This window comes from Antennarius striatus, chromosome 3 (assembly GCF_040054535.1).
Source record: "Antennarius striatus isolate MH-2024 chromosome 3, ASM4005453v1, whole genome shotgun sequence".
In the NCBI taxonomy this organism is placed as follows: Eukaryota; Metazoa; Chordata; class Actinopteri; order Lophiiformes; family Antennariidae; genus Antennarius; species Antennarius striatus.
In genome coordinates, this window is record NC_090778.1 from 25,691,588 (window position 1) to 25,703,128 (window position 11,541).

The window sequence follows — 11,541 nt, forward strand, 5'->3', positions numbered from 1 at the left end:
TAAGTGAATTTGGGGGAGTCGCACCCCAAAGTGAGGGGTAATCCGTCACCTGTTGAGACATACTGCGGACATATTAAACCATTAAATCAAGTTCTATGAATAAAAAAAAAAAGTAATAGAAATTCAAATTAATTCATGTACATCCAATTTTGTGTCATCTACACAGTCCACATATTGACACCAAATTCATAATTAAATGTGTCTCTAATTTCCAACTGTATGTTAGTTACATTCAACCACAAACACTCCAATGATTATATTGATATATCTATTCATTGCACAAATTAACACCAAAATCATGATTAAATGTCCAAAATATATAACTATATGTTATCAAGTAGTACTGATATTTGTATTTAATTCATTTTTTCACTGGTTATAGGCAGTGCGGTTTGTTTTGTTTCATTCCGAACCGTCTTCAGGAAGGTCATGAAGTTGGAGCCTCCGGTGCCCAACTCTTTCGATTGTACGGGTGTTTTAGAAATTAACTGCCCCTTGTTATGGGCAGGAGTTCGTTTAGCACGAGAAGCAGGTATAATGACAAAACGACTGGCTATGTTAATATGCTGGTTGCGAAATGTCAACAGCTTTGTGACACATTGGGTAAAGGCCTGGTTTAGCTCCTCGTTGGCCTGCTGCTGGACAAATGTCTTCAGGGAGGGTTGCAGGGAGATGTCTTCAATAAGTTTCCTGTGTGGTGGTAGCATGTAGCTCCTCATTCTGGTTAGAAAAGCCCCTAGGCAAGGACAGTGTTATCACAGTGAGTTCTCTTTATTCACCTCTAGCACTGTTGGAAGCGATAAACTTTTGAGAAAAAAATAATTCTGTCATCTCACCACCATGTCCTTCATGTTTGACTCCCAGAAGTTCATCAAAGCAGTGCAGTAAACTGCTCTCTGCTGCATTCCCACCTGAATAGTACATTGGTTCTGTCTGGACACCTTCATAAATAAGACCGTTTGGCATACAGGGGTTGTCCCTCCACCTGTTTGTGGACACAAGCATAAACTATTCAAGATCAGACTTCATTTTACAAATGAATGAAGTCCAACAATATAAAAACAATCCTCTACCCAGACAGGACGACCCTCAAAGTTCCATAGAAGACTGAAGGTTCCACGTGTGCTGGAGAAAAAAACACATTAAACAAACAACTTTCTGGTGAGGAAACATTTACACTAACAGGACATATCTGAGTGATTACCATGCATTAGATTGAGTCTGTCTGTCATGTCCTGGATTGACTGGCTGATGACTTCCAGGCCTCTGATCACAGCCTCAGTGTCTCCAGACCTTACACCATTGATCACTGTGGGGATGTTCTGCAACACAGGTCCAGTGTAAGTGGGTTTCCTGTAATATCCTGCATTTAGTTGTTGTTGTGATTTTCACAAATTCATCCATCAAGTGAACTATAATCACAATCAGGGTGAAAATACAGTATAGCTTCACCTGCAGTGCAGGGGCTGCAACCAGCTCTACCAGCAGGGAAACAGTGAAGAAACCTCTGGCACTGTCTCCACCTGGGAACTTAAACAACTGCTCCAAGTTCCTGCATGATGCAAAAAAACCCATATAATATCATATAATATCATTATTATTGTTATATTTCATTTTAGACAGTCCATTGATCGTAATTCAGTCGAAGTGTCCTTACTCTATGGTCAGAGGCCTGGAGCAGGATATGAAAATTTAAATGTGGGGAAAAAGAGAACACTGAATTACACTTAAAACATTTAGAGGGTCAAACAAATCCCATTCTGAAGATAACTAGCCTCACCCCTCTGGATTCTTCTTTCTCCAGTTTGTTAGAACACCATCTGTATAAGTAACGATCGGTGGAAGTCCTAAGCACTGAGATACCTCCCAGAAGGGGATGGCCAGGTTACATGGCAGCATCTGAGGGCAAGATTACTTACGATATAAAGTCCATCCATCCATCCATCCATGCATTCATCCATCCATCATTTTCTTGTAGATGAGATGACTGTAATCATCTCATCTAGGGCCGGTTTTCCACTTGTTGCTGGAGCCAATCCCAGCTGACTAGGGCCAAGAGGGTCCATTCTGGACATATCACCAGCGCATACAGTAGAAAGTCATGTATATAGCGGATACATGCATATACATTTAATGTGAACTAACTACAGAATTGACAGACTTGGGATTATAATAAAAATAGGGTTTTTTAACTTCTTACTTTCAAATCCGAATTCTTGTTTTCCTGTTTTAAAAACAAACAACAGACTTCTGATCTAAGGGAGGGAATTCTAACTTTATTGTCAAATCTAATAAACTTTTTGTTCATGTGTTCCTAACCCTCTTCCATCAGGTAATTCAGTACGACAAACGTTTAATGACTAAGAAACAAAGAAACCTCTACTGGATCATCCTCTCCCTCCTGCCAGATGTAGCCTGCAGTCATGATGCAGAGAACCAGGTGAGCCAGCCGTAACTCATGGTGGTTCTTCAGAAACCTGCTGCTCAGCAGCGGCATCTGAACAAATGGAATATTAATATTAACCAAATGCTGCATAAACATGTTGAATTGTGTATTGACTTGACTCACCTTGTTGACATGTGAACGCAAGTCATGGGAGTCTATAAGCTCTGGAAAGCGTAGGGCAATGTCCATCCATGGCTGGTAATAAGCTGGAAGCTTGTCCTTTGGAATTCAAAGCAGTGTCCATAGAGACAGTTCATCACATCTCATATCTAAGTAGAGCATTGCTGTCGGGTCAAACGAGCATACATTTGAGGTCAAACAGGTATAGGATCAACCTCACCCACTCTCTCTGATTCTCTATCTCTTTAGTCTTATTGGTCCTTCTTTACAGACATGGAAGTTTAAGGTTTCTGTCTAACATTTGTAACTTGTTAGGGCAGGTTTGAGGGATTACTGCCCCAAGTTCACCAACTACCACATGGACCAGATCAACTTTAACCTTCCAAATCTCTTGTAGGTGCTCTTTCAACCTTTGGGGCTTCTCAACCTTTTTTTGTTTTCGTTTCATGTACTTGTTCTGTTCACTGACAACAAATTTGAATCAAAAATAATGGAAAAACGGGAAATTATGGGACTCATTAAATTAATTCTAAGGCTATTTGCCCAAATTAGTAATTTATCAGCTTTTACTAGTACATGTCAGGGCGGCAGTAGCTTAGTCCACTAAGTCTTGACCTGGGGACCACAGGGTCACAGGCCCAAGACCCGTGTGGGCTAAAACATTTTGAGCGTGAACTGGCAGTGGGAGGTGCCAGTTCACCTTCTGAGCACTGCTGAGGTGCCCTTGAGCAAGGAGCTGTCCCCTTACAAGCTGCTCATGATGTGCCCCACGTGACAGCTGCCGGCCACTCTACCTCCAATTATATGCACTCCTACAGGCCCTGTGTGTGTATACGGGCCTGGACAATATATGTACTTGTGTGAGTATTTATCAATTCATTGCCAATGCCTGTTTCTTCTGCTGTCACAGGTCACTGGGTGCTGGAGTCTATCCTAACAGACTGGGGTTGTGAGGCAGGGCACACTCCGGGCGTGACGCCAGTGCACCGCGAGCCACATGTAGACAGACAAACACACACACACACACACACACACACACACACACACACACACACACACACACACACACACACACACACACACACACACACACACACACACCTAAGCGCAATTTGAGACCAACCAATTTGTTTGACTTGAATGCCTGACCAGTGCACCGCGAGCCACATGTAGACAGACAACCACACACACACACACACACACACCTAAGCACAATTTGAGACCAACCAATTTGCCTGACTTGAATGTTTTTGGGTTCGGAGGAAGTGTGAGAACCCAGAGACAACCCACACCAAAACAGGGAGAACATGCAAACTGCACAGAGCGAGAGTCAAACCAGAAACCGCCTTTTAATACGTAAATTTATGTTAGACTTGGCAGACGCAAAAGTTTATATATTTGTAAAACTCATAGATTTGTTGATTACACAAAGCAGAGACTAATGATGCTAAAGTCCAAACTTCCCATCATTCTTTCTGAATGGATACTATTTCCCACCTACCAGAGGATCAGGGAGGATGAAACCAAACTCTTCTGAGACATGGTAGGGGTCCAGAGAGGAAATAAATTTGGAGTCTGATTCAGGAGCAGCCATGGAAATCACGATGCAAATCCAGAGACAATGATGATCCTCTGAGTGCCTGAGTGGTTAAAGAGTTTTAAATACCTCTGTACTCCAGTACAGAAGTAACTTGAATGCTTTTAGCAAGAATGACTGCAGTTTATAGAATCTGCTGTTGCACAATTTCAAACAAAATGTCCTCAAGTCACCCTTTTTGAATCATTAATCAGAAATCAGTTTTTACATTTGGATAAATAGTCTTGCACATTCTCTTTGTAAACTGTGTACCAGTTAATGTATCCTGTTAGAAAAACATGCTCTACGTCTAATTCAACATTTACCTGTGTACAACTTTTATAAAAGCTTACACATTGTACACAATGTCCAACATAGGACACATCAGGTCAAACCTTCCATCACCATCCAAACAGTAGACAGAATTCACTGCATATTTGGTCAACTCCTCTTGACACACATTGCTGACCGATCAAAACAAAAACAAGTTCTAAGAATTAAAAAAAATAAAATTAAAATAAAAATTCTAATGATTGCATTTACATCCAATTTTATGTCAATTATGCAGTCCCATTATTGACACCTGGATTAATCTGTCACCTGTTGAGACATACTGCTGACATATACTGCTGACATATTAAATAAAGTTCTATGAATAAAATAAAAAAAAGTAATAGAAATTCAAATTAATACATATACATCCAATTTTGTGTCATCTACACAGTCCACGTATTGACACCAAATTCATAATTAAATGTGTCTCTAATTTCCAACTGTATGTTAGATACATTCAACCACATACACTCCAATGATTATATTGATATAGCTATTCATTGCACATATTAACACCAAAATCATGATTAAATGTCCAAAATATATAACTATATGTTATCACATAGTACTGATATTTGTATTTAATTCATTTTTTCACTGGTTATAGGCAGTGCGGTTTGTTTAGTTTCATTCCGAACCGTCTTCAGGAAGGTCATGAAATTGGAGCCTCCGGTGCCCAACTCATTTGATTGTTCAGGTGTTTTGGAAAGGAGCTGTCCCTTTTTTTGGGCGACAGTTCGTTTAGCACATGAAGCAGGAATAACAATAAAACGACTAGCTACGTTAATATGATGGTTACGAAATGTCAACAGTTTTGTAACACACTGGGTAAAGGCCTGGTTTAGCTCCTCGTTGACCTGCTGCTGGACAAATGTCTTCAGGGAGGATCGCAGGGAGATGTCTTCAATAAGTTTCCTGTGTGGTGGTGGCATGTAGCTCCTCATTCTGGTTAGAAAAGCACCTAGGTAAGGACATTGTTATCACAGTGAGTTCTTCTCATTCCTTTCTGGCACTTGTAAGCAATCAGTTTTAAAGTTCAGCCATCTCACCACCATGTCCTTCATGTTTGACTCCCAGAAGTTCATCAAAACATTGCATCATAGTGCTCTGTGCTGCACTCCCACCTGAATAGTACATTGGTTCTGTCTGGACACCTTCATAAACAAGACCGTTTGGCATACAGGGGTTGTCCCTCCACCTGTTTGTGTGCATAATCATAAACTTTTCAAGATCAGACTTCATTTTATAAATAAATAAAGTCCAATAATATAAAGACTATCCTCTACCCAGACAGGAGGACCCTCAAAGTTCCATAGAAGACTGAAGGTTCCACGTGTGCTGGAGAAAAAAACACATTAAACAGACAACTTTCTGGTGAAGAAATATTTACATTAACAAGACATGTCTGAGTGATTACCATGCATTAGATTGAGTCTATCTGTCATGTCCTGGATTGACTGGCTGATGACTTCGAGGCCTCTGATCACAGCCTTGGTGTCTCCAGACCTGGCACCATTGATCACAGTGGGAATGTTCTGCAACACAGGTCCGGTGTCAGTGGTTTTTCTATATGTTGATCGCAATTGACCTGTCGTTTGCAACGGTAGTTCAGGTTGATCTCATGACATTAAAAAAATAGAAGTTTTGGATCTAAGTCGCTGTGCTTTGGTGAACAGCAGCGCTAGAGCCATCAATACTAACAAACTTGCTAGCAATTTGGTAGGTCGCATGACATTAAAATATATGTCAACCTATCAGCCATCCCTTCACCTGGTTGACACACAGGGTAGCCAATCAGATGACATCTTACTTTTTCTTGAACTGAAAGAGAAAGTGAAGGCACCAAAAAGCTAATTGTACGGACACCAGTCATTTTTCTCACAGCCAACTTTAAAAGTCAAAGCTTCCACTGAAGCATCATTCCAGGTGAGTCATGGTTAAGATCAAGAAGTCCTTTTAATACAGAGAGATGGTAAAGCAGCTGACTCAACTAATTAATAAGTAATTCCTGCTGTCAAAAGAGGGATGCCGTGTTTTCCCCTCAAAGCTGCAGGACCATGAATTGGCAAACTTCCAGAAACTGGAATCAGAGCTGGAGATGCAAGGGAAATGGATGTTACACATAACAGTTTGATAGTTGTCTGGTGGAGTTTAACAACCACTTTCGAGACTTTTTTTGCTCGAGCCAGTTGCAACATTCATGTCCTGTCCTTTTCAGAAAGATGTCGCGGTTGACTCACCCGCATCAAAAATTGGAGAACTGTTTCATCTGAACTCTTCTGGTGTGGACGGTGGGATCTTGACACTACAAGCTGACATGCAGCTCAAGTCCAGTGCTACTGGACAGGTCTGGACCTTATTCACAGAGGGAAAGTACCCCAACATGAGGAAATGTGCTACCTCGTTGACTGCATTATTTAACTCCACCTATTTATCACAACTTTTTCCCACATTAAGATCATTAAGTCCAAGTACCGTTCCACAATGACTTATGATCATTTGGAAGTGTACTTCAGGCTGTCTCTCAGCAGCTACTGTCCGGATTATCCATTACTTGCTGATTCCATTCAGCGCAAGTCATCAGAGTTGAGAAATTACAAAAAATGTGCATCATTAATTGTATTGTGTTGTGCAATTTGTGTGTGGGCTCATGCATAACTGCATGAGCCCATGTTGCTTCGGGAGTATGGGGTTCAGGGGCCTGTATATGGGGGCTGTCTAGTCCCTGTATAACCGAACCCAGAGCTTGGTTTGCATTGCTTTGCAGTAAGTCAGACCTGTTCCAGGTGCATGTTGTTGAGAACCATTGGTTGCCCTTAACCACCGGTTCTGTTCATAATCTTTATTGACAGAATATCTAGGTGCAGCCAGGAAGCGGAGGGAGTGTGGTTTGGGGACCAAAGGTATTCGTCTTTGTCCTGTTGTCCTCATCAAGCCTATACCTTCAGTGTGCACTGGGGTGGTTTGCAGGTGAGTGCCACGCTAGTGGGATGAGGATCACCACCTCCTAATCTGAGGCCATGGTTCTCAACAAGAAAAAGGTGGCCTTCCCTCTCCAGGTCGGTGGGGAGTCCTTACCCCAAGTGGAGGAGTTTAAGTATCTTGGGTTCTTGTTCATGAATGAGGGAAGGACGGAACGTGAGATTGACAGACAGATTGATGCTGCTTCTGCAGTGATGTGGTCATTGTATAGGTCTTTCGTGGTGAAGAAGGAGCTGAGTCATAAGACAAAACTCTCGATTTACCAGTCAATATGCATTCCTACTCTCATCTATGATCATGAGCTTTGGGTCATGACCAAAAGGACAAAATCTCATATACAAGCGGTTTAAATGAGTTTCCTCCGTATAGTGGCTGGGGGCACCCTTAGACCCTTAGGAGGGGCTATGTCTCTTGTCGTCTGGCCTGGGATTCTCCCGGAAAAGCTGGAAGAGGTGTCTGTGGAGAGGGAAGTATGGGTATCCCTGCTCAGACTGTTGGCCCCGTAACCTGGCTCCTGATAAATGGTTGAAGATGGACGGATAGATTATGTAGGTAGATCATTTTGACTTGGTCATTTTATAAATAGCTTGTATGCTGAAGAACTGTGAGCACCAAATGCTCTCTAAGACATTGAATATAATTATGGTTACTCTTACAATTTCACCGTTCACGTAAACTACAGTCAAAAAACAGACTCCATTTAATAAAAGATAAAAATACAGTATAGCTTCACCTGCAATGCAGGGGCTGCAGCCAGCTCTACCAGCAGGGTAACAATGAAGAAACCTCTGGCACTGTCTCCACCTGGGAACTTAAACAACTGCTCCAAGTTCCTGCATGACACAAGTAAATCAATCACCATATATAGGATCATTCTTATTGTTATAAATTTTATTTTAAACAGTCAATTGATTATAATTTAAGTTGAAATGTCCTTACTCTATAGTTAGAGGCCTGGAGCAGGATATATAGATTTATATGTGGGGAAAAACAAAGTATTGAATTAGACTTGCAAGTAATTTGAGGGGGTCAAACAGACCACATACTGAAGATAACTAGCCTCACCCCTCTGGATTCTTCTTTCTCCAGTTTGTTAGAACTACATCTGCATGGGTAAGGATCGGTGGAAGTCCCAAGCGCTGAGATACCTCGCAGAAGGGGATGGCCAGGTTACATGGCAGCATCTGAGAGCAAGCTTAATTAGGATAGAAAGTCATGCATATTCATCTAATGTAAAATTTATCTACAGAATTGACCGAATTGGGATCCCACAAAATGAATTTATTAACATCTGACTTTAATTCAGACTTCTTATTGGTTTGCTAATTTTGAAAAAAACAGAAAACAATCAAATGTCTGCACTTAACATGGAAATTCTAGCTTTATTTTCTAATCTAATCAACTTTTTGTTCATGTGGTCCTAACCCTCTTCCTCCAGGGAATTAAGTATGACAATATTTAAAGAGAGACAAACAGAAGAAACCTCTATTGGATCATCCTCTCCCTCCTGCCAGACGTAGCCTGCAGTCATGATGCAGAGAACCAGGTGAGCCAGCCGTAACTCATGGTGGTTCTTCAGAAACTTGCTGCTCAGCAGCGGCATCTGAACAAATGGAATATTAACATTAACCAAATGCTGCATCAACAAACACATTGAATTGTGTATTGACTTGACTCACCTTGTTGACATGTGAACGCAGCTCATGAGAGTCAATAAGCTCTTGAAAGCGTAGGGCAATGTCCATCCATGGCTGGTAATAAGCTGGAAGCTTGTCCTTTGGAATTCAAAGCAGATTCCACAGAGACAGTTCATCACATCTCATATCTAAGTAGAGCATTGTTGTTGTGTCAAAAGAGCCTACATTTGAGGTCAAACAGGTATAGGATCAGCTCCACTCACCTCTCTCCGTTTCTCTATTTCTTTAATCTTATTGGTCATTCATAACAGACCTGGGAGTTTAAGGGTTCTGTACAACATTTCTAACTCTTCCTAGGACTGCGTTCTGGAATCAAATAGACCCCCACTTCCAGTTTGAGAGATCTCTGCTCCCTGTTCACCAACTACCACAGGGACCAGATCAACTTTAACCTTCCACATCTCTTCTGGCTGCTCTTTCAACCCTTGGGGCTTCTCAACCATTTTGTGTTTTCATTTCTTTTACTTGTACTGACAACAAATTTGAATCAAAACTAATAGAAAAATGGGAATTTATTGGATTTATTACAATTCCTTCTAAGGCCATTTGCCCAAATTAGTACTTTATCAGCTTTACTAGTACTACTACTACCTGGGGACCACAGGGTCACAGGCCCAAGACCCGTGTGGGCCAAAACATTTGGAGTGTGAACTGTCAGTGGGAGGCGCCAGTGCACCTCCTGAGCACTGCTGAGGTGCCCTTGAGCAAAGCACTGTCCCCTTACAAGCTGCTCATGATGTGCCCCACGTGTCAGCTGCCCGCCACTCGACCTCCCATCATGTGCACTCCTACAGGCCCTGTGTGTGTATACGAGCCTGGACAATATATGTACTTGTGTGAATATTAATTTATTTATTGTCAATGCCTGCTTCTTCTGCTGTCTCAGGTCACTGGGTGCTGGAGCCTATCCCAGCAGACTGGGGTTGTGAGGCAGGGCACACTCCAGGCGCAATGCCAGTGCACGCCGTAGCAACATATAGACCAGTGGTTCTTAACAAGGGTTTGATCGAACCCTAGGGGTTTGTGGGAGACGGAGGTCAAGAAAAAAACACCCGACACGATGTGTCGAGTATTTCAGTAACAACAACAGAAGTTACACTGATTTGCAGGTAGGTAATTTCATGTGAGTTCATGCACTGTCTTGGTTTTGTTCTTTAGAAAAGGTGACATTAATGCACAATTCATTAAATACACTAGTAATACATATACTTATGTCTTAAATTGGAAAAAAACATTAATTTTTTTTTACTAAAGAAGGGTTTGGTGAGTGAGCATACGAAACCGACAGGGTTCTGTACCTCCATCAAGGTTAAGAACCACTGATATAGCAGACAACTACACACACACACTCACACCTAAGGGCAATTTGAGATGGAAAAAAAATCGCCTGACGTGAATGTTTTTGGGGTCAGTGAACCCAGAGAGAACCCATGCTGAAACAGGGAGAACATGCAAACTCTGCACAGAGCAAGACTCAAACCAGAAACTGCCTTATAAATGTATGTTAGACTTGGCAGAAGCAAAAGGTGTATTTGTAAAACTCAGTCGTTGATTACACACAGCAGAGACTAACAATGCCAAAGTTCAAATTTCCCTTCATTCTGTCTGAATGGATACTATTTCCCACCTACCAGAGGATCAGGGAGGATGAAACCAAACTCTTCCGAGACATGGTAGGGGTCCAGAGAGAAAATAAATTTGGAGTCTGATTCAGGACCAGCCATGGAAATCACGATGCAAATCCGAAGACAATAATGATCCTCTGACTGCCTCAGTGGTTAAAGAGTTTTAAATACCTCTGTACTCCAGTACAGAGGTCACTTGAATGCTGTTAGCAAGAGTGACAGCAGTTTATAGAATCTGATGTTATATAATTTCAAGCAGGAGGCCTAGAGGAAGACCAAAGAGGAGGTTTATGGATGTAATGAGGGAAGACATGAAGGTAGTTGGTGTGAGAGAAGAGGATTCAAAGGACAGGGCTATATGAAAGAAATTGATTCGCTGTGGCTACCCCTGAAGGGAAAAGCTGAAAGGAAAAGATGTTATGTAATTTCATACCAAATCTCACCAGCCACACTTTGTGAATCAGTAATCAGTAATTAGTCTTTGCATGTGGATATATAGTCTTGCACTTTCTCTTTGTAAACTGAACAAGTTAATGTTTCCTGTTCAACACTCCTGTCCTGTGTCAAACATATGGCACACCAGCCTGCCAGGGAGTCCAGTCTAGCCCCAGACTTTTATAATTTAATTATTCTTTGTTGTAATACAAACAAAGAAAGTGGATTTATTGTTTATTGAGTTTATTAGTCTGACCCCACTGAGTTCAGATTAAGATTCATGTGGCCCCAAGATCAAATGAGTTTGACGCCCCTGCAAGGAGCATG

General features: G+C 41.6%; 2 protein-coding genes across 2 annotated transcripts; both read right to left on the reverse strand.

The window, feature by feature from the left end:
• Positions 1-356: 356 nt before the first annotated feature.
• Positions 357-4,166, reverse strand: LOC137592567 (indoleamine 2,3-dioxygenase 2-like). The gene is made up of 10 exons (XM_068310832.1): positions 4,068-4,166; positions 2,570-2,665; positions 2,378-2,497; positions 1,781-1,899; positions 1,658-1,672; positions 1,453-1,552; positions 1,205-1,322; positions 1,074-1,125; positions 837-985; positions 357-736 (listed from the first exon to the last, which is right to left on the reverse strand). The coding sequence occupies exons 1-10, from the start codon at positions 4,158-4,160 to the stop codon at positions 357-359; spliced, it is 1,242 nt and encodes a 413-aa protein (XP_068166933.1). The 5' UTR covers positions 4,161-4,166.
• An 875-nt stretch (positions 4,167-5,041) lies between these two features.
• On the reverse strand, positions 5,042-11,096 carry LOC137592645 (indoleamine 2,3-dioxygenase 2-like). The gene is made up of 10 exons (XM_068310942.1): positions 10,786-11,096; positions 9,137-9,232; positions 8,941-9,060; positions 8,523-8,641; positions 8,397-8,411; positions 8,191-8,290; positions 5,893-6,010; positions 5,762-5,813; positions 5,525-5,673; positions 5,042-5,436 (listed from the first exon to the last, which is right to left on the reverse strand). The coding sequence occupies exons 1-10, from the start codon at positions 10,876-10,878 to the stop codon at positions 5,057-5,059; spliced, it is 1,242 nt and encodes a 413-aa protein (XP_068167043.1). The 5' UTR covers positions 10,879-11,096; the 3' UTR covers positions 5,042-5,056.
• Between the last annotated feature and the right edge of the window lie 445 nt (positions 11,097-11,541).

Coding starts and splice junctions, on each gene's coding strand:
- LOC137592567 (XM_068310832.1), bottom strand. CDS start 4,160: ATGGCTGCTCCTGAATCAGACTCCAAATTTATTTCCTCTCTGGACCCC. Junction 2,498..2,569: donor TGCGTTCACATGTCAACAAG/GTGAGTCAAGTC, acceptor CCATTTGTTCAG/ATGCCGCTGCTGAGCAGCAG. Junction 986..1,073: donor TTGAGGGTCGTCCTGTCTGG/GTAGAGGATTGT, acceptor GTCCACAAACAG/GTGGAGGGACAACCCCTGTA.
- LOC137592645 (XM_068310942.1), bottom strand. CDS start 10,878: ATGGCTGGTCCTGAATCAGACTCCAAATTTATTTTCTCTCTGGACCCC. Junction 5,814..5,892: donor TAGACTCAATCTAATGCATG/GTAATCACTCAG, acceptor TTTTTTCTCCAG/CACACGTGGAACCTTCAGTC. Junction 5,674..5,761: donor TTGAGGGTCCTCCTGTCTGG/GTAGAGGATAGT, acceptor GCACACAAACAG/GTGGAGGGACAACCCCTGTA.